At 31.5% G+C, this 22,044-nt stretch overlaps 4 protein-coding genes across 4 annotated transcripts; 1 reads left to right on the top strand and 3 right to left on the bottom strand.

Moving 5' to 3' along the window:
• Nucleotides 1–731: 731 nt before the first annotated feature.
• LOC124921246 (GATA transcription factor 1-like) lies at nucleotides 732–2,276 on the bottom strand. Its single transcript, XM_047461871.1, has 2 exons — nucleotides 2,062–2,276; nucleotides 732–1,488 (listed from the first exon to the last, which is right to left on the bottom strand). Exons 1-2 carry the CDS (start codon nucleotides 2,233–2,235, stop codon nucleotides 928–930), a joined length of 735 nt encoding a protein of 244 aa, XP_047317827.1. The 5' UTR covers nucleotides 2,236–2,276; the 3' UTR covers nucleotides 732–927.
• Nucleotides 2,277–12,998: 10,722 nt separating this feature from the next.
• Nucleotides 12,999–15,086, top strand: LOC124919444 (protein PAM71-homolog, chloroplastic). The gene is made up of 9 exons (XM_047459682.1): nucleotides 12,999–13,286; nucleotides 13,443–13,614; nucleotides 13,703–13,886; nucleotides 13,971–14,018; nucleotides 14,099–14,195; nucleotides 14,319–14,539; nucleotides 14,614–14,664; nucleotides 14,731–14,835; nucleotides 14,916–15,086. Exons 1-9 carry the CDS (start codon nucleotides 13,163–13,165, stop codon nucleotides 14,979–14,981), a joined length of 1,068 nt encoding a protein of 355 aa, XP_047315638.1. The 5' UTR covers nucleotides 12,999–13,162; the 3' UTR covers nucleotides 14,982–15,086.
• Nucleotides 15,087–15,167: 81 nt separating this feature from the next.
• On the bottom strand, nucleotides 15,168–15,905 carry LOC124919026 (dirigent protein 18-like). The gene has a single exon (XM_047459142.1). The coding sequence runs from the start codon at nucleotides 15,903–15,905 to the stop codon at nucleotides 15,168–15,170; it is 738 nt and encodes a 245-aa protein (XP_047315098.1).
• A 542-nt stretch (nucleotides 15,906–16,447) lies between these two features.
• Nucleotides 16,448–21,163, bottom strand: LOC124919442 (chaperonin CPN60-2, mitochondrial). Its single transcript, XM_047459681.1, has 18 exons — nucleotides 21,023–21,163; nucleotides 20,917–20,941; nucleotides 20,679–20,810; nucleotides 20,253–20,412; nucleotides 19,944–20,119; nucleotides 19,746–19,841; nucleotides 19,504–19,608; nucleotides 19,330–19,416; nucleotides 19,137–19,226; nucleotides 18,959–19,039; nucleotides 18,805–18,873; nucleotides 18,611–18,688; nucleotides 18,381–18,476; nucleotides 17,460–17,559; nucleotides 17,280–17,383; nucleotides 17,084–17,189; nucleotides 16,916–16,994; nucleotides 16,448–16,823 (listed from the first exon to the last, which is right to left on the bottom strand). Exons 1-18 carry the CDS (start codon nucleotides 21,058–21,060, stop codon nucleotides 16,706–16,708), a joined length of 1,740 nt encoding a protein of 579 aa, XP_047315637.1. The 5' UTR covers nucleotides 21,061–21,163; the 3' UTR covers nucleotides 16,448–16,705.
• Nucleotides 21,164–22,044: the final 881 nt, after the last annotated feature.

Raw genomic sequence — 22,044 nt, 5'->3', positions numbered from 1 at the left:
TTGCACCATTAGGCCTCATATAGTCAAAGCCCACTAATTAACCAACATACTATTCACTTATATTAGCCTTTTAGTAGGTGTATCAATATCATCACCAATCACCACACTAATTGAGGTCAATAATCTACAACAAGTGGTAGTGTATTTCCATCCATTTTGTATGGTAGATAATCTTAAATATTATTCAACCAAACTAGAACAACTTTCTAGAATAATAAGAGCCCTTTCACAACTAAGCTCAATTTTCATAAATTTGACCTTGAATCGAGATTTCGTTGCTTGGATATCTTTCGACGATATAATTGACCAAATCGATAAACTCAAAATTCCTTAACACTACTTGCACCTTAACCACCCTTAAAATAATAAAACTAAATAAAAAAAATGAAAGACAATTGATGTAAGGTGCACATGACAATGGTGGGGTCTAAATAATATATATCACAATTTCTCATCCTCCACCACCCATATTTCAATTGGCAACATGGGCATTCATCAGATCTTTCACGTTATAAATAAATAAAAGTTGTTCCATCCAACAAACAAAATCTTTCTCACCGAATATATATATATATATAATATATTTATATATTTTGTAACCAATGTATTGGACAAAGCTAGCTATAGATATAAGTGTACACAATTTCATTCTTCAACATTTTAAGTTTTAACTTATTATTATAAGTAACAAAATGCTATTATTCTGACAAAAACAAAGATAAAACCGCATATGACCAAAAGATGTCAATTAGATTTCTCCAAAATTCCAACTAAAATCTTTCTATGGACTCATGAAAATCCTCCATTACTTGACTAAAATCTAACCAAAGTACAATAAATTAAACCAAACTCTAATCTAATTATCAAATTTATAATGAAAAAAAAAACTAATTAACCTAAACAACCCTCCCTATGAATATTATTCCACTACCACTCTCCATCAACTTGCTTTTGCCTTCTCATTTCCACTATCTTCCTATGAGAATTGGAATGCAATAAAGCCGAATAAGTCGGGCTGCTAGCTGGCCGATACTCGGGTACCAGCCTCCCCGACTTATACCTCACCCCACAAGCATTACACAACGTTTTCGCTCCCATGGGCCCTGCCCTCCACTGTGGGGTTTTCTCCGACCCGCAATGCTGGCACCTCCGCCCTATACTCGCCACCCCACCACCACCACCACCAACACGGGGTTGTTGTGCCCTTATCGGTTGTTGTCGTTGCTGATAACAGAGTTCGGGAAAGCCACGCCTACGTTTTCTCACGCTCTTGCTTCGAGCCTTCACGGGATAACGAATTGGAACAGAACCATCTAAACACCAACTAGTAACTTTAATTTTGCTGTTGGTGCTGCTGGTTTTATCGTTGTTCTCGAGTACAGAAACCGGACTTTGATTGTCGGTAGGGATGTCGAAAAACAAAGTATCCACAGATGGGAATGCATCCTTGTTCAAAATCCATTCAAGTTCTTCCTCCACAATACAATCCTGGTTAATTTTTCAACCAGGTTCAAACTCAGTACCACAATTACAAAACAACACCCATTTGAGTTTAACTCGGATACAAAACATTTATGTAAATTGCCAATTACGGATATGGGTCAGATAAATTTTTGCAAGAAACCAAAAGGGTTAGGGCCAAATTGGTAAAATCATAATGGTCGGCCCCAATCCCCACGTAGAGATAAAATGGACCAGCCAGCCAACCTGTCCCCTATAATATGTATTTATTCAAAAGAGGCCATTCACTGCTTAAGGAAAAGTCAAAAGTATCCTTGAAACAGTTGGCTAATTTAAATAATAAAAAAGTAGGTGGCGATGGGCAATATCGTCCACCTAATCAATCACATTTTGATTTTCCAAAAAAGTCTCCAAAAACGCTTCGATAATGTCACCACCGGTCCACCACCGAGTCAATAAAAAACCCGGTTCACATAAACCGGTTCTGTTCCCTTGAGGGTTTTATCCTCATTTCGGCACGGCCTCCGCCGCCGCCGCCGCCGCCGGCATAGAAATGAACTCCGGCGAAAAACAAAAGAGGGTAAACGGAGAAAAACTTACAGGTAGAGAGAGAAACTGGTCATCTTGGTCATGGCTATTAGGGTTTGAAGAAAGAAAAGCTTTCTGGGTTTTTCCTTGTTCGATTTCATCGTGAACCTCGCCGGCGTCCAAAGTAAAGTCGAGAAGATCCTCCACCATGAAACGTACTTCTCCATCTTCAAGAGGGGTTTCCATTTTCTTAGAGAGAGAAAGAAAGGTCAAAAGGGAATTTCTCAAGGTACAAGAAAGAAAGAAAGAAACCAGAACAGAACTGATATCAGTTTTTTTAAGATAAAAAAAAAAAAAAAAAAAAAAAAAAAAAAAAAAAAAACTGTTTCTTTTTTACATAAGTTTTTTGGGCAGCAAATAAAGCGTGTAATAATTTTCATTTAGGTAATTAAAGATTTTGTCCCTTATTTTTCTACTAATTTAATCCTAACCCTTAAACTCTCAAATTTCAAATAATTACCTTTTCTGAATTGGCCTTGTTTGGTTATTAGTTATTAAAAATATCAAAATTTTGATTATTTTAAATAAAAAATAGTAAGAACCGAACAGGGTCTAATTAAAAAATTAATTTTTTTTATAAAATTTTTTTTATATAGTCCACTCATCTTCCATGATTTTTTTTTAGTGCAAATAATAATTGATTTCCTTGTGGGCCTACCATGTGCAATGCCAACATGAGTAAATTATTGACTAATAAATCAAAAAAGGCAAATTATTTTTAAATTTTAAATATTTTTTCCATTTTAATTTATATTGATTTTGACTCATATTAATATTTTATCATAGTCTTACTACACAAATAATTAAGTATTTGAGATTTTCTAAGTGTATTTTAAATATTAATAAATGAACTTCCATTTTATTTATTACTATGTATTTAAAGCACTAATCTAAAAAATAATTTTGTTTAGTGAATGAGAAAAGGGTATGACCGAAATAATTAAGGGATTCAGGGGTATTATTGTAAGGTTATGGAAATCGGACCGAAATACAGTCAATCTCACCGACGGATCTACCGTCCTTCCAATAGGCTCTAACTTACACGTCATTGAACCAATCAAATAGCGACACGTAATCACTTGTCTTTTTTTTTCATTTAAGATAAATACAAATATTTGTACAATATCTAAAAAAAAATAAAAAAATATACGTTTTTTTTTAAAATATACTAATTAAATCTAGGTAACAATTAAAAATAATTTATTTTTAAAGGGTTCATATTTCAAAAAAAAAAAAAAGAGATTTATATATTAAAAAATTCTCTTTAAAATTTTAATATTTTATTTAATGGAATATTAAATAAACATATTATACCTTGTATTAATTCACATAAACATATTATACCTTGTATTGATAATTGTGGTCAAAATAAACATTATTTATTAAAATCTCCAAATAAATTTTAAGATTTAGTATTTTTGGAAAAATAATGTATAGCTTTATAATTATATAATACTAAATGTTCACAATCAAGCCGAGGATTTAGTTATATTTAATGTTATTATAAGGATCTATACAAGTATATATGTTAATTTATAATTTAATTTAAATTTAGTTAATTAATTTTATAAATCAGAAAGTAATTATTAATAAAATCAGAATTCAACTATATATACTTCCATTTTTAGTCAAATTGATGGAGATTGGATTGCATTTTTTTTTTTAAAAATGCTTTAATTAAGAAATTTTGCTTTTTAACTTTCTTTAGCTTTATATAATATTGTGTATAAAGACATGTTTGATGTTCAATTTATTCAAATTATTCAATTGTTTTAAATCACTTAAAATTATTCAAATTTTTACCTCACTTAAATTATTATTTTTTAATAACTATAGATATTGGTTTAGGGACGGATCCACAAATTAAAGTCCGGTAAACTTAAAAAAAAGTTAAATAGACTTAAAAGGAAAATTATAGATGAAACTGGTATATGAATGTTTTTTTTTTTACTATTTTTTTAAATAAAAATAATTAATTAAATTAAAAAAAATTAAGAAATCAGGATTGTCATTTTTTTACATAATTTTTTTTTCTATGGGCCGAAGCCCAACCACAACCCTAAGGTCCCGAAATTAGGAATTAGGTAAACTTTTTTTTTAACAATTTGAAATGAAAATTAAAACATTAGTTGATAAAAAAAACTAAGAAGATACATATCAAATAAAGTCAAGAAAATATATGTAATCTAAGCCAAATAAAATAATATTAAAATTAGGGAGAATTTACAATCGATTAAGGGTTAGCAAATGAAACTCATTGAGATATGTTACAGAATATCATTAGGAAATTGGTCATAATCTTGTATTTTCTGCATTAGCTCAAATATCTTGTTCAAATTATCCAATTATCTTTCATGAACTATGAATAAATTCTTTATGAGCTTATTACTCAGTAGTAACTACTATATTCATTTTTTTATTTTGACAAAAATATTACATCTTCACCTTCATAACAAACTATATTTGATCTTGAATAATCGAATTTCTAATATCTACATCTATTTAGGTTATAATCCAAATATTCATCCCTACTTTTAGTCTAGCGGCAATAAGAGGTGGATATCCCCAGGCCTCCATGAGGTCCTGGGTTCGAGCCCGTTAGGCGGCAAATTTTGCTAACCCACGGGAATTAGTCACACTTCATAGGAGCAGCGGAACCCAACCTTGTAGACATAAACTCAATATACTATATCATAAAAAAAAAATATATATATTTAGACATTTTCAACAACCTTCTTATGTTCTTTCAGCAATTCAAGAATTAAATTTCTAGAATTTATTACAAAAAAAAATTAAGTTAAATTTTCATTAGTTAGGTTTACAAATTTTTTAAATACTTGAGAATAAAAAAACTCCACAAACTTCTTTACACTAAAAAAATCAAATTTATAAAATCTACATCTTGCTAGAGTTAGAATCCAAATTTTCTTCAATGAGAAATTTAGGGAAAAAAACAATCCTTCATTAGATCTATAATGCTCCTCCAGACATTTGAATATCTTTCTCTCGATAGATTCATATTCACACACTTTAGAGTTATATAGGAAGAAGAATAATCTTTGATTCTTTTTTTTTTGAAAAAAAAAACGAGATTGTTTTGGAATAATAAAACTATTCCAATTATGATACTGGTGCAGAAAAAATCGCAATAAATGCAAAGAAGAGGCATCTTTTACCCAATAACGAATCTTTTTTATCAGTTCGATGAATTTCTCTAGAAAAAAAAAATATGCATCAACAACTTTACAAGAAACTCAATATCCTACGTCATAATCATAAGTCATAATCACAAGATATTTAAACATTTTGAACTTCTTTCTTGATATTTTTCGAGTTATCCAAGAATAACATTTTTAGAATTTATTGAAGAAATTTAGTTACATTCGCATTTAGCTAGGGCTACAAATTTTCTTCAATACCTGAAATCCAAAAAAACTCAAGCTTTTTTACATCATTTTATCATTATCAATATCATCTCCATTGTTATTTTTTTATTTTTTTTGAAAAACGATTTAAAGTCATTTAATTATAAATCCCAAATTGATATGAATTGATATGATTTTAATGAAAACCAAAATAAACGACAAACATACCAACCACAAGTTATGAATAATTACAAACAAACACAATTTAAAATTTCATCTCGCCTTTGAATTTCTCAATTGAATGACTTTATTGTAAGGAATCTTCCAACTTTGGCATAGGCTCCAATTTTGCTTACATTTGGGAATACACCTCCAATTTCGAATAAGTGAACCACAATCAATGACAATGTTTTCTCAAACTTCCTCAATGCTTTTACGAATTCTTGAAAACGCCCTGGCATTTTATTCCTCCCAAATATGATATACAATAGAACTAAGCTAAACCCGCAACAAATTTTTCACATTGTTCCTCCTTCCTAACACGAGTATCATTGTGCACATTAAAAAGTAAAGAATGCAAATTATCAAGGATTCTAATACCTTCCGGGATGCACCTCAAAATTAAGTTCCACTCACCCTCCTTAATGTCTTGAATAGTAGCTTCATGGCAATCTCTTTTAATTCTCATATGCCCAAATTCTTTTTTAAGAACGATAAGAATTTCTTCAAACCACGGGTCATGTCAAAAAAGTGTTCATCTACCCTCTCCAATTTGAATAACAAACAGCTTCATGGCACTCTTTTTTAACTTGAGGATTTTCTTGAGCGACCATGTCATTTTCGCCTTGATCGTACACGTCCAAACACTATTAGCATCTTTTGTTTGTTCTTTGACGATGAATAATTGAAAGTAGGACCCTTGAACAAAAGTAAGATTGAATTTCTGAAAATCGTACAAAACACCATGATATATGAGAAACGACAACATTACTTACAGTTCTCAATTGATCATTTTTGTGAAAGAGATAAGAGTACACATGAAATGAGAAATAAGAATAAGAAAGTTTTTTTTTAAAGAATAAGAATCATAGCCTTGATTTGATAAGGGCTGAATATATACATTGACATCTTAATTTACTAAACCTGAATATAAGATACAGAAGAACTGTTGGAACATTTATACAACAAAGACATGAACTACTCAAAAGTGATATGCATAGATCGGATAAACAGGGATGCAACTTTGTGGACCACTAGTTGGACCTGATAGTCTATAATGACCTTCTAGATTTCCACATATTATATGCAAAAACTGTTAGAACGACTCATAAGAACATGAACTAACTGCGGACCTGATTTTTGTGGCCTTCCAAATTTCCACCTAAGATATGCACAAACTGTTGAAACGACAACAAAGACATGAACTAACTGCGAGAAATCGATGTGCATATATTAACTAATTATGGATGCAACTCTGAACATGATAGTTTGCAATGACCTTTTAGATATCCACTTCTGCTAGTATGCAATAATAATTCACAATCTATCATAATAGATTGCTTTTAACATATCAAAGTTCATAAATGATCTATCCAAATTGTGAATTATTTTTTATTTTATTTTTTTTCCAATTTCACATAAGTGAATCACAATCAATCCCAATATAATGGATTACTAGATTGTGAATATTTTTTATTTTTAATTTTTTTTCCAAAAAAATAATTCACAATCTAGTCATCCATTATACCTGAGGCGTTTTACACAAAAACACAAAAGATATGTAATAACGATTCACAAATTAGCATTGGATGCTTTTTTTTATTATATTATATAATAAGTTTTTTTATAAAATTATCTCACAAATGTAGATCAGTGGTAAGAGTCGGTTTAAGAGATTAAATGGTCACGAGTTCAATTCTGTTTGAAAATGTTCTGAGTTTAAGTGTGGTTTCATTCTGGTTCCCCTTTATTAAAAAAAATTATAAAATTTTATTATTATTATTTTTTTTTTTTAATAATTCATTTTACTTTTGGGTTGCTTTTAACTGATTTTAATTTTTTTTTGTTTTATAAAAGAGTTTAATATTAATTTTATTGTTTTTTAAATTACAAAACTAACCTGACAAATCATGTTAACATCCACTCCATCTTAATGTATTACAGGTAAGAATCTATATATATATATAATGATAATAATTTTTAAAGTGTCCGGATTGCCGGGTCGAGAGTTGTGGTTAATTTGGATATATGAGAGAATAAATGGATACTTGGGTCGGATTGTGGGTTGACCCGTCCATAAACTTAAAACGGTTGAAAATAAAATTAAAAATGCTATAGGTATAGTTCGAACTTGCAACCTAACAAAACAAGTACAACATTTTAACCAACTAGGCTAATAACACTTTATATTTTAAATTCAACCCAAAATTTGATAAACGCGTGACATTTTAACAATATAAGTTCAACTTTTTAACTAACTAATCTATATATATATAATGATGCTTAATTTTTAAAGTGTCCGGATTGCGGGTCGAGAGCTGTGGTTAATTTGGATATATGTGAGAGTAAATGGATACTTTGGTCGGACTGTGGGTTGACCTGTCCATAAATTTAAAACGGTTAAAAACAAAATTAAAAATGCTATAGGTATGGTTCGAACTTGCAACCTAACAAAACAAGTACAACCTTTTAAACAACTAGACTAATAACACTTTATATTTTAAATTCAACCCAAAATTTGATAAACGCGTGATATTTTAACAATATAAGTTTAACTTTTTAACTAACTAATCTATATATATATATAATGATGCTTAATTTTTAAAGTGTCCGGATTGCCGAGACTTGTGGTTAATTTGAATATATGTGAGAGTAAATGGATACTTGGGTCGGATTGTGGGTTGACCCACCCATAAACTTAAAACGTTTAAAAATAAAATTAAAAATGTTATAGGTATGGTTCGAACTTGCAACCTAACAAAACAATTACAACCTTTTAACCAACTAGGCTAATAACACTTTATATTTAAAATTCAACCCAAAATTTGATAAACGCGTGACATTTTAACAATATAAGTTCAACTTTTTAACTAACTAATCTATATATATATAATGATGCTTAATTTTTAAAGTGTCTGGATTGCCGGGTCGATAGCTGTGGTTAATTTGGATATATGTAAGAGTAAATGGATATTTGGGTCAGATTGTGGGTTGACCCGCCCATAAATTTAAAACGGTTAAAATTAAAATTAAAAATTCTATAGGTATGGTTCAAACTTGCAACATAATAAAACAAGTATAACATTTTAACCAACTAGGCTAATAACACTTTATATTTTAAATTCAACCCAAAATTTAATAAACGCGTGACATTTTAACAATATAAGTTCAACTTTTTAACTAACTAATCTATATATATATAATGATTCTTGATTTTTAAAGTGTCTGGATTGCCGGGTCGAGGGCTGTGGTTAATTTGGATATATGTGAGAATAAATAGATATTTAGGTCGGATTGTGAGTTGACCCGCCCATAAAAATTTTACCGTAATATTTTTTCACGGTTTTTTATATTATTATTACTTGCACGGGATACATGATCTTTTAGACACAAACTTTAATTAATCTAATATAATAGAATTAATCTTTTTAGTTATTCTAATAGTTTTTTATTTTATTTTAATTTTACTTCATTTAATTTTTATTATTAATTTTTATTATTTTTTAGAATAATATTTAATTGAAATTTTCTTAATATTTCTTATATAAAACTTCCCACTAACATTTGTTAATTGAATTATTGTTAATACAAAAAATAATAATTAGATTATTGTTCTACAAAAATTAACATTTAAAAAAAATATGCATGGTTTGAAACTAATATATATATATATATATATATATATATATATATATATATATATATATATATATATATATATATATATATATATATATATATAAAAGTAAAATAAACTAATTTTAAAAAATAATTAAAAAATCTTAAAGTTGAAAAATATAAACAAAATCGTCATTTTTCAATTTATAAATAAACATAAAAACTGAAGTTGTAGTAAAAAACTAATACAAAAGTATACCAAAAAAAACTAAAATAAAAATCAGTTAAGAAAACCTAAATTTTCTTTTTTAAGATAGAAAGCTTGATTCAAACCTGTAATTCTGTAAAAAAAGTCCTCTAGTTTTTTTTGAAAAGGTTCGAAGTTGGAGAATTTTAATATTAGTTTGCATGACATGAATTTTCTTTTAAAATAAAATTTTATTTTTTTAAAAAGATTAATGATTCTCAACCATTTTTTAAATTAATTAAAAATAATTAATTTCGAAATTCAATTTTAAATAATTCAAGAATTTGTAATAATCAAATCACAATTTTATTTTTAACAAATCCTTTAATTTAAATTAATTAAACATAATTAATTTAAAAGAATATTTATTTTGAAACAGGGTGGTCAATTTATTTTTGAAAATCAATAAAAGTTGGCATACGTTAACAAACATATTGACCAGAGTTTTCTTTTAGTTTGTAATATGATGATACTCGGGAAAAAGTTTCCGCGCTTCATCCTCCTTACCCGTTTTAAAAACGGTCTCTACTTATAAAGTTGGGTTTTGAAAATCGGTTGTATAACGTTTGAGTTTTAACCAATTATTCTTCCGGTTCTAGTCATGTTTCTAAGTTGTAACATTATTTAAAATATTGAAAAAATAATATTTAAACGTTGTTACATGTTGCTGATGATAACTATGGATGATTATATCTGAAGAACATCAGTCATTTTAAGGGTGTTAGGGTTTAAAAATAAACACCAAATAGGCCTTAGTCAAAATATTTTTTTGTGAAAATATCCCAAAAATATTTTGAAATAATTTTCTAATTTTTTGGGATTTTTAGAAAATGGTTTAGGGTCCCAAAATTACGAAAATAATTTTGAGTTTTGAAAAGTGAAACCAAATAGGCCTTAAGACCGAAGTCCTAGGTCTCGGTCCATTTTTATCGGTCGGGATCTAAAAAGCCTCGACTTAGGTCAAGGCTCGGGATCTTCGGTCGGAGTGTCGAAGTCCCTCGGTCTAGGTGTTATGGACTCTCGATCCTTGGCTGAAATTACAAGTCTAGGTGTATAAACTCATCAGTCATGGGTTAACCATGGGCTAAGTTCATCGGTCTTGGTGTATAAACCCAACGGTTCTGGTTAGCTCTAAACTAAGTTCATCGGTCCTAGGTTGGACCTCTCGGTTTAGTGTTGGACCTTTCAGTCCTGAGTTGGACCTCTCGGTCCTAAATTAAAATTATCGGTCGAACATCTCGGTCCTAGTTCAAGAACATCGGTCGGATCACTCGATCTTATTGAAATCATTGGTTCTATGTCTCAGTCAAAGCTTCGAATTTCTCAGTCCTAGACTAAAAACCTCGGTTCTCAAGAACATCAAAGTTCATTTTTTTAATTCATTTTTTTAGTTTGGATTCTTTGATCCAAGTGTTTGTGTAGCTTTACAAAGCTCACATTAATATGTTGATCATCATCTCTAGGTACCAATCAATCTGGATGATGATCAAATCGTTCAAAACAATTTGTGATCAAAATTTGAGTTTTGATTTTAAAACTATTTTGAGGAGAAATGAGCTACTTAGTAACTTACTTATATCTCATATACTTGATTTGTACCAAATTAATAATATTGGTTGCTTGTTTTGATAAAATCAATAACTAAAAAATTTCAATTATTTTAAATTTTCTTGATCAAACATGATTCAAACAGTTGTCCAACATCATTACAATCATGTTAGGATGCTTTCTGGGTTGTGATTCAACAGAATTAACCCAATAACGTAAAATATGTTTTTTTTTTTAAAATTCAAATTTGAGTATATATGTTTTAGGTTGATTGATTGCTTCTAACATATTCAGAAAGTTCATAAATGATCCTAAGATCAATATTCAACCATAAAATACCATAAACAACAAACATACAAGCTTATGCAATTTGAAATATAAAAATTTCAAATTCAAACTGTAAATATGAATTAGAGGTGATTGGAACCTTACCAAGGATTGGAGAAAACTCCTTGATCTTTAGAGAAGCTTTTAGGATGCTCAAATCCAAGCTTTAAGGCTTCAAACAAAAAATTCAAAAAATTCAAAAGTTTCAAGCTTTAATGGTGGATTATTAATTTCCTTCGATTTGAAGTTGGATAGTGGATTCCTTGGCTTCGGAATTACTCAGGGTCAATTTATAACCGTCCAAGGTCGGTTGTGAACTTGAAGTGGATCGAATCAACTAAAAGTCATTAATGACGTTTTGGCTCTTCTTGATCCCACTTGAAGATATAGGCAGTGATTGTGCCTATATTTGTAGGGGAAATGATCACCGAAATAGGGTGGTCATTTCACCTTTAGAATCAGTCAAAAAGATTGACTATGGAAAAAAATCAAAAAAGAGAAGATCAAAGATGGGTATTTGATCTTATCTGCTTCGACGTTGCATTGGAGACGAAGGTGTCGCTCAAAAAGACGTTGTTTTGAGCGCGTTTTGGTGTTCTGTCAGCGGTCCGTCAACGTTGGGTGTTCCGTTAGCGTTCTGGCTAACGGGGATAACGTCCAGTTAGTTGATCCGGTGCCTCACGTGTGTGCGCATCCTTCCGCTACAACGGGCTACGCTGCCTGCTTTTGGGCGTTGGATGAGAATCCAGTGTCCATCCGATAGACGTGATTCCTGCTGCAGTCGATTCTCATAATTTCGGCCACATTGGATCACAAATTTTATTTTTTATTTAAAACCTTAAAGGTTTGTTTAAAATTGATTTTTCTTTCACCTTTTACTTTAATTTTGATCTTTTTAAATACACCTAATATTAAAATAAATATGACAAATATTTTATCAATTTATTTTATTATTTTTTTTATATTTTATGGTTAAATAAATAATTTTAAGAGATGAAATAAGTATCTCATTTTATCCTAAATTATTTATTTTTATTTTTATTTTTTTCTAAAATTATTTTAAATTAAATGAGTACAACATTTATTTCAAATAATTTTATTTTTATTATTTTGATAATTTTCCTTAACTAATTAGCTTAATTAATTGTTTTAATTGAGTTTTACATGGAATTAATTATTTTGATTTTATTTATTAAAAATAATTATTTAAATTTTATAAATTAGTGTATAAATTTTTAATGTTTATAAAACCATAAACTTACTCCAACTTAAATGGTGGTAATTGAAAATCTTTGATTTGGTATGAAATTCATTTGAATTTTTTAATGAATTAAAAAAATAATAATAAAACATTTAAAAATAACTTAACAAATTAAAATACTAAAAAAATCAAATAATAAAAACAGAAATTAAAAAAAATCATGTCTGAGTTTAATTAATATAATTAACTATGATTTTTTTTATAATGATAGGAAACAATTAATATCCTACATTATATACTTTAAGAAATTATCTTATCTTATTTTATATATTTTGATTTTGTTTTGTTTTTCACTTTATCCGGCCGTATGTATGGCACACGTCACGTGGCTTCTTCTCTATGACAGTAAGAAGCAGAGAGCTTCAGGAATAGACGAGAATTGAAGATAGGGAGAAATCTGAAGGAGGGAGGGAGGCATATAGATTTGATTGATTGAACTAACTTCGAATGAAGGATGAGTAGCTGAAGAAGCAGGAAGAAGAAGAAGAAGAAGAAGAAGAAAAAAGAAATCTTTAACACTAACAAACTATGCAAGGCCTTGTTTTCCAGACGCCATCAATCATTTCAAGAGGAAAGCTCCCATTGCTTGCCTTTACTCCTCGATGGGCAGGAGGCCAATTCTCCTCCAAATCACCAACTTTACCATCTTCATGTTAGTGTTCTTAACCTCTTTCTTTCCCCTCTTATTTCAATCAAATTGCTTCTATTACATCCCAATTGCAAGACCCTTTTTGCCTAATCGAAGATCATCCCAAACTATGAATGAATTAATGAATGACTTTTTTTCTTTCTACTCACCGGCTTGCAGTAAGATGTAGAGAATCACTAGGATCAAAATCTGTTGGCTGCTCAATCATACCTCATGCATCTAACACTGGAATTGGATCCGGCACCTTTGAAGGCGGCAAGGAGGAGGAGGAGACTGACAACACTCAAAAGATCACTGCAAAATCACCGGAGACTGACAATTCATCTCTAATGTGAGTGATAATGTTAGATTATGTTAGGTTATCTGTAAATTTATCCACTTTAATCCCACCCATTGGTTTTAAATTGTAAAATTGGCAGTGTGGAGCCTCCTACCAATATTTCATATCCTCTGTCTATAGCCTTAGTGCTAATTGGATGTGGCCTGGTTTTTTCCCTCATCACCTTTGTGAAAGGGGGACCTTCGTCTATCTTAGCAGCGATTGCGAAATCGGGTTTCACTGCTGCTTTCTCGTTGATTTTAATTTCTGAAATTGGCGACAAGGTAAAAGAATATTGATGCAGAAGTTAGTTAGGTTTATTTCTAGCTGTTTCTTATCACCAATTATGTTTCTTTGTATGGAATCAGACATTCTTCATTGCTGCACTCTTGGCAATGCAATATGAGAGAGGACTGGTATGATAAATTGATTGATTGATTATGTTTGAGGGGGATCTTCCTTTAGATTTAGATGTTATTTTTCTTTACTTGAATAGGTTCTTTTGGGTTCAATGGGTGCACTTTCACTTATGACTATCTTGTCTGTGATAATTGGACGGATATTCCAATCTGTACCTGCTCAGTTTCAGACGAGTAAGTGTTGAATTATGTGTTTTGAGTGAGAACATTAGATAGTGAAATGTTGATGATTATTATTAATGCGACAGATCAGTTGGAGGATCATGTTCTAAGCAAATTGTGTGGTTTGGTAAACAGCGTTGCCAATTGGAGAATATGCAGCGGTTACACTTTTGATGTTCTTTGGGCTCAAGTCGATTAAAGAAGCATGGGACCTTCCGAGCGAAACCAGAGGTGGAGAGACTGATCAGATGGGTGAATTTGTCGAAGCAGAGGAACTTGTAAAAGAAAAGGTGTCAAAACCGCTATCAAATCCACTTGAAATTGTATGGAAGTCATTCAGCCTTGTATTCTTTGCTGTAAGAAATCTATACCCCTTCTATTATATATCAAATCCACTTGAAACTTTGATTAATTAACTGTTACGTAATAGGAATGGGGAGATCGGTCCATGCTTGCAACAATAGCTCTTGGCGCCGCTCAGGTTTCAAACTTTACTTCCATTTTCTTTCTTTTTTGATGCGCCGAGCTCATGTTTTTTCGTAAACAGTCTCCTTGGGGTGTTGCGAGTGGAGCCATAGTTGGCCATTTAATAGCAACAGCAATTGCCATTCTAGGAGGAGCTTTTCTCGCCAATTATATTTCAGAGAAATTGGTGAGAATGTTTTGTTTTCATCTTATACATAACTTGATTTCAATCTTTCTTATACAAAATAATACTTGTATTGTTTTCAGGTCGGCTACATCGGTGGAGCACTATTTCTCGTATTCGCAGTCGCGACGTTTCTTGGAGTATTCTGATATTTGTAGCAGGATGATTACTTACTTGATTATTGTGTTATATAACTTTGCAGGAATCAAAGACAAATGTTTGTTTTAAACTGACAAATATAATCCTTTCACACAAACACACATTTTGAAAAACATGAAACATGGAAAAACAAGAAAACAAAGCACACACATCCCAATAATCATATGATTATTGGATCAATTAATGTTGTTAAGGTGAACTGTGATTCTGAGTAGAGTCTCGGCTCCGTCTGTTACATGCTGTCCGGCGGGTATGAGCGAACGAAGCTCAGCAAACCCGCAGGAATTCTTGAACTTACCCGTTCCTCCGGTTATCGATAGCCTCGACATAGTGCTCCCGATCCTGAAAACCCCGTAGAAATTGAGACTGTCTCCGTATTCTCCACCTTCCATTATGGCAGTGAATGTCATCATCTGAGTGGTTCCATCGGCAGAGCTAGCCACATAGACACCCTGAGCCTTTCCGAGAGCCTGCGAGCCCAACTCGGGACCAGATGTGAGAATATCATCGATCACAGTTATGGTTCCGAATCCAAGTCCTAACCCATCGGGTCCCAGCTGTGTGGTGATTCCATTGTTGTTGTTGTTATTGTTTGTGTTTCCGGCGAAAGATACTCCAGCCAAGCCAGTTCCAAGGGGAACACCGTTAATGTTTACAGTTGGGATTGCTCCGTTTGCATTTGGGATGGCTACTCCTCCTTTCGGGGGAAGGAAACCGACTGGTCGGGCAAATGGGACTTGGCCGCTGTAGATGTTGCCTAATAAACCGGTGACTGGTCTTGCTGTGGGGCTGCTTCCTCCGAGGATGTCATGCATGTAGAGCTCTAGAATTGGTTCCCCGGTTATGCATGCGATGTGGAGAAGTGCGGTTAGGAGAAAAATGCAGAGAATTGGGTTGGATTGTGAAGACGACATTTTGGAAGAAGAGTTTAGATTGGTGTTGGTTTTGGTTTTGTGTATTGATTGATGATATTGGTTTAGAAGGGGTGATTGATCTTTATATATTAGAGTGAGGGAAGATGGAGTTGTTGAAACTTGAAAGGATTAATTCATCTAAGGAGGATGATTATTAGTGAAGTTGTTAGCTATCCAAATAATATGTGCTAACCATGGCTGGCAATTGGAGGATTTGGTATGAGCTTTTCTAAGTATATTATTATTAATATTCAAAAAATATTATGAGATTTATCTTTTGAAATTTCACTTTGGAATCTAAATTTGACATGTGATATATTAGGGTGAAAATTAACTGTTTTTGGTATCATGAACAAGTAAAAAAAACACTAATTTTAACTTTTACAAAATTTCAAATAAATTAGATTGGGTCAAAATTTGTGCACAAATAGGCTAAAACAGCTTATGGTGCTGTTACAAAATATCACCAAGCCTAAAAGTCAGCCTCTAAAAAACTAAAACAAAGCAAATCAAGATGAAATGGGACTACCATTAGGGCACTCAATACAAGAAAAGGTATTTTCTCAACCGTAATCAATCCGTAAAAGTACAAGGCAAAAATTATTATTCTGCTACGACAAAGAACAATAATGTGGGGATATGCTTGCAGTTCTATATATCCTTTCCCTTATACAAATTATATCTGACCTAAACTCATAATGGTTGTTACAGTTTGGAGATCCAATTTAGATGCAAAATCTCTAAGCATTTATTGAAAAAATATGGGTCAGTCGGAAACAATGCCAGACAGAAGAACATTATCAGAAGCCCATGCCGCCCATTCCTCCCATACCACCACCACCCATTGCTGGACTATCCTTCTCGTCCTTGGGGAGTTCAACAATAACTGCTTCTGTGGTTGTCATTAACGATGAAACACTGCACGCGAGTTCATAAATTAGTTAGTTCCATAATCCTATCAAAGGAATTTTTCATAAAAGAGAAGAAAACAAATTTTCCTGTCTTAGTACCTTGCAGCATCAACCAAAGCTGTTCTAATAACTTTCACCGGGTCTATGATTCCAGCCTTTACCATATCGACATATTCTCCTAGAAATTAACCAGACGAAAGAACTAATTAGTTTAGAAACTAGAGTGGAATCAGCAAAAAAATGTTTCAAATTATGCTCATTACAGACCTTTGGCTGCATCATATCCAATATCTGGGTTTTCCTGTTCTAGTAGTTTACCAACAACAACTGCACCCTCAACTCCTGCATTACTAGCAATTGTGTACACAGGTGTCTGCAAATTTTTCGGTTTAAATATTATGAGTACATGTGGCAATAATATTTTATTACTACAGCATATGTATATTAAGACTTTTTCTATTACCTTTAAAGCATTCTGAATAATTTGAACACCAATCTTCTGATCAAAGTTAGCTGTTGTCAACTTGTGCAACTCTTTCGATGCATAGAGAAGTGCAACACCACCACCTGCATATTAAAATTGATCATGTAACTGTTTTTTCTTAATAGAAAAAAATGAGGTTAAACATTTGAGACTGCATACCTGGCACAATTCCTTCTTCTACGGCTGCCTTGGTAGCATTGAGCGCATCTGTAACTCTATCTTTCTTTTCACTGACTTCAGCTTCACTCGCCCCACCAATCTGCATGAGAGAAAGCGAGTTTTAAAATATATATAATACTTGACTAGAAAATAACAGAATGTGTATAAAAAGTAATCCTTTATTATTGAAATGGGGAAACATTTATTAGGAGAACTTTAAATAATGGTGGTTTGATTTTTTTTTAACAAAAATACCCTTGAATAAAATGTAATCATGATTGACTTATATTTGATGCCCGGAAATAGAGAGTAGATATTATGATGAGGATTGACATTGTGGAGCTGATAGAAAATATTTATTTACAAAAGAGAAGTAAATAATTGTATTTAATGGTTTGTATTATTTGATTAGTAAAAGAGATTATATTAAAAAATTGTTTGTAAAACACAAACTAACTATATTATTAATTACTATTAATAAAAATGTTTGTAAAAAACAAATTAACTATATCACATAAATAAACTAATATATAACTAATACCACATCCTTCATATTTTATATGATTCTTTAATATTTAAGTGAGTTTTAAATATGGATGATTTTGGATACCCTTAATATAAAAATATCATTATGACTAAACTTGTATTAAATGTTTGACAGATAGAGAAAGGGTAGACATTATTCTTAACTATGGGGTTCATAAACAGAATAATTTCATTGAAAATGGTAGTAAAAAAAAAGTAGATGATAGAAGTGTAGAACTTGTATTGTTAAAAATTGATTGAAGTGACCAAGAGATCATATAAATTGTGACACTATTTTGAAAGGAATGATTTCCTTAAAATGGGACTGCAAAGTACTAAAGAGAGAAAGTGATTTATCCTACAAGGCACAAATGATTATGAAAGTAGGGGCCAAACCTTCAGTACGGCAACCCCTCCAGAAAGTTTTGCTAATCTCTCTTGCAATTTCTCTTTGTCATAATCAGATGTGCTCAATTCAATTCCAGACCTTATCTGTTCAGGGAAATGATATAAGATAACAAAGACATGTTACAAATAAATCGTGTAGTAACTTACATTATATCTTCCAATGATCAAACATAAGCAACTAATGACTCAAAATGACAAGAGTAGATAGAAGTACAAACCTGTTCATATCTTTCCTCCAACACTTTTTTGTCACCAGCACCATCAAGAATAATTGTATCATCTTTGGATACAGTAACCTGAAAATAGCTCAAAACATAGTTAAGAAAGCGCAAACACAGGATAAAGCAAAATAGAGATTGATTGACTATGAAAGTGTATTGCAAGTGTTATAGTCTTCTATACGGCAACATACCTTTTTGCATGAACCAAGGGAATTTAACTCCACTTTCTCCAGGTCCATACCAAGCTCTTCAGTTATTACCTTTAATCACAAACAGCATATGCATTAGCTAACTGTTCTGTTAACTCATTTACGGAAATCAAATGCAATCAGTGATAAAACCTACTTCACCCCCTGTGAGAGCAGCAAGATCATGCATGCCAGCTTTTCTGTTCTCTCCAAAGCCGGGGGCCTTTATGGCACAAACCTGAAAATGCAGAGTTAACATGATGAGTTTACGTGTCAAATAATTAAGAAGCAAAAAACTAATCAGAACCACCAAGATCATATTCAACAACAGAAACCTTAATCCCAGCGCGTAATTTATTCAATATAAGAGTTGCCAAGGCTTCACTCTCCACATCTTCAGCAACAATCAGCAGAGGCCTTTGTCTCTGACAACACAAAAACATTTGAATTGTCAATCATAAGATACATGACTCAAAAAAAATGTACAGAGCTATAGAGAGTATCAGAAGGAAAGGAAGATTGCCAAACCTTCAATGCCAACTCAAGAACCTTGACAACAGCATTTAAATTGGATATTTTCTTCTCATGGATAAGAATCAAGGGATCTTCTAATTCCTGTCACCAGAAATCAAATGCATCAGATTAAGGCAATAGAAGTCATTTTCATCTCAAAGTTCTGAGGCAGTAGAACAAGGAACATACACATTTCTGATTCTTCTGGTTTGTGATGAAATATGGGGAAATGTAACCTCTATCAAGTTTCATCCCCTCGACAACTTCCAATTCATTAAATAATGTCTTGCCGTCCTACAAGATAACATGCACAAGAATAAGACATCAATAAGATAAAAAAGTATACTGGCCTCAACTGTCAAGAACATAAAAAAAATTAAAAACATAGTGGTTGCGAGCGAATACATCACAACTTAAAAATAAAGACATGCCTGAATGGTGATCACTCCCTCCTTGCCAACTTTCTCCATAGCCTTTGCAATAAGCTCCCCAATTTCTCTATCTCCATTTGCAGATATGGTTCCAACCTGTAGAGACCAATCCAAAACAAAAACAAATAATATTATGAACAATATGTGCTAGGTTCTCCATCACAAGCCCTCAGTAGTTCATTTAATGTCAGATAAGACCTGTGCTATTTCTTCAGAAGTGCTAATCATCCTTGCCCTGCTCTTCAAGTTTGTTACAACAGCATCAACAGCCATAGAAATACCTCGCCTTAGGTCCATTGCATTCATCCCAGCTGCAACAGATTTGCAGCCTTCCGAGAATATTGCTTGGGTAAGTACAGTAGCACAAGTGGTACCTGCAAGTTTATTGTCAATATCATTAAAGAGTACATGAAAACGAACCCATATACTACTATCACATGTGGGTGTTAAAGGAGTAAGAAAAATAAATTATTCAAAAAACCATCCTTCCAATCCGAAAAGTCTTACCATCACCAGCTACATCATTCGTAGCATTGGCAACCTGTTTTACTAAGCTTGCACCAACATTCTTGACTCTGTCACTGAACTCAATACTCTTTGCAACAGTTACACCGTCTTTTGTCACTTTGGGTGCACCATAACTCTGTTCAATCACTACATTGCGACCCTACAATAACATAAAGCAAACAAATAAATTCACCAAGCATTCTTAAAACACCTCAATAGAGATAGTACTTCAAGAATCAACTTAGGAAATTGTTAAAATGAAATAATCTACTTCTAAATTTCAGTGCAACTACATATTCTATAACGATAAGAATGAAACAAGTCACATAACCAAACTGAACATATTCATGCTCAAACATGTAACTTAATCTAACTAAACAAAGAACTAGTAAGTGAAGAATCTTATAAATCCACGCTTAAGATCACCTTTGGTCCCATTGTAACTTTAACGGCATTGGCAAGTTCCTCAACACCTTTTAGCATCAAAGCACGAGCTCCAACTCCAAATTTGATATCCTTTGCGGCATAGTTTCTGTTCCAGTTCAATCTAGCACCAATCTGCATTTCCAAAGTACAAACCAACGTCAATACGTGTGAAAACGCAAGAGAAGTAGAAACAAACAAATATAGCAAGCAACTAGAGAAGTCTAGAGAAATCAATCACCTGTTGGTTGCCGTTCCTGGCGATCCTGCAATTGAAACAAAAAGTAGAAAATCGATAGTTAGAAATGATAAGATTCATGAATGTGCCAGAGATTGATGCAACTTACCGAGCTTTGGATGCGAGATTTGCTGCAAAACGATACATGATGTTGCGAAGGAGAGAATGGAAATGGAGATGGAGAAATGGACAGTGGTAAGAAAGAGTTGTAATAAGATGACAAAGGATTCTATAATAAGGTTTTCTTCGATTTAGGGTTTTACCCAATACTGGGTTTAACGGCCCGCCCCGAATTCAGATCTAATTTTCCCATTTTCTTCTTCTCCAAGTCACTTTATTTACATTTTTTTTATTTTCTTTTTTGAGTAATTTTTTATTTTCTTATCATATTTCATTTCTTTTCAAATATTCATAACTCAGTTCGACAATAAAACATATAAATATTTTTATAATATATTTTAAATTAAAAAAATTAACCCCAACATCCATAATCATTACTATATTTCAACTAACAACATTTTATTTAATGGGAATCCATTTGATTACATTTAATTTGTATATTTTTGTCAAATTTGCACTGTTACTAATCATTTTTATTATATTCCATTTTCGGATCAGGTTCAATTTTTCCATTTTCTTCTTCTCAAGTCACTTTATTTTTTTATTTTTTTATTTTTTAAGCTGATTTTTTTTTCTTATCATTTTTAATTTCTTTTCAAATATTCGTAACTTAATTCAACAACTAAAATATATAAACATTCTACTATATTTTTAAATTTTAAAAAATTAACCCAATATTTATCATCGTTACTCATATTTCAACTTATAATATTTTATTTAGTGGGAATCAATTTAAATACATTTAATTTATATATATATATATATATATTATTTTATTTTCAAACCCTTCTGATTTCTAATTTCTTTATTGAATCATTTTTCGAGTTTAGATCCAATTTTCTCATTTTCTTATTCCCAGAGTCACTTTACTTATATATCTTTATTTAATTTTTTGCAAGCTATTCTTTATTTTCTCATCATATTTTATTTCTTTTCAAATATCCATATTCAATTAACAACTAAAATATAGAGATACTTTAACTATTTTTTTAAATAAATAAAAAACTAACC

Source organism: Impatiens glandulifera, chromosome 1 (assembly GCF_907164915.1).
Source record: "Impatiens glandulifera chromosome 1, dImpGla2.1, whole genome shotgun sequence".
Classification (NCBI taxonomy): Eukaryota; Viridiplantae; Streptophyta; class Magnoliopsida; order Ericales; family Balsaminaceae; genus Impatiens; species Impatiens glandulifera.
This window is presented reverse-complemented; position numbering and strand designations above follow the sequence as displayed.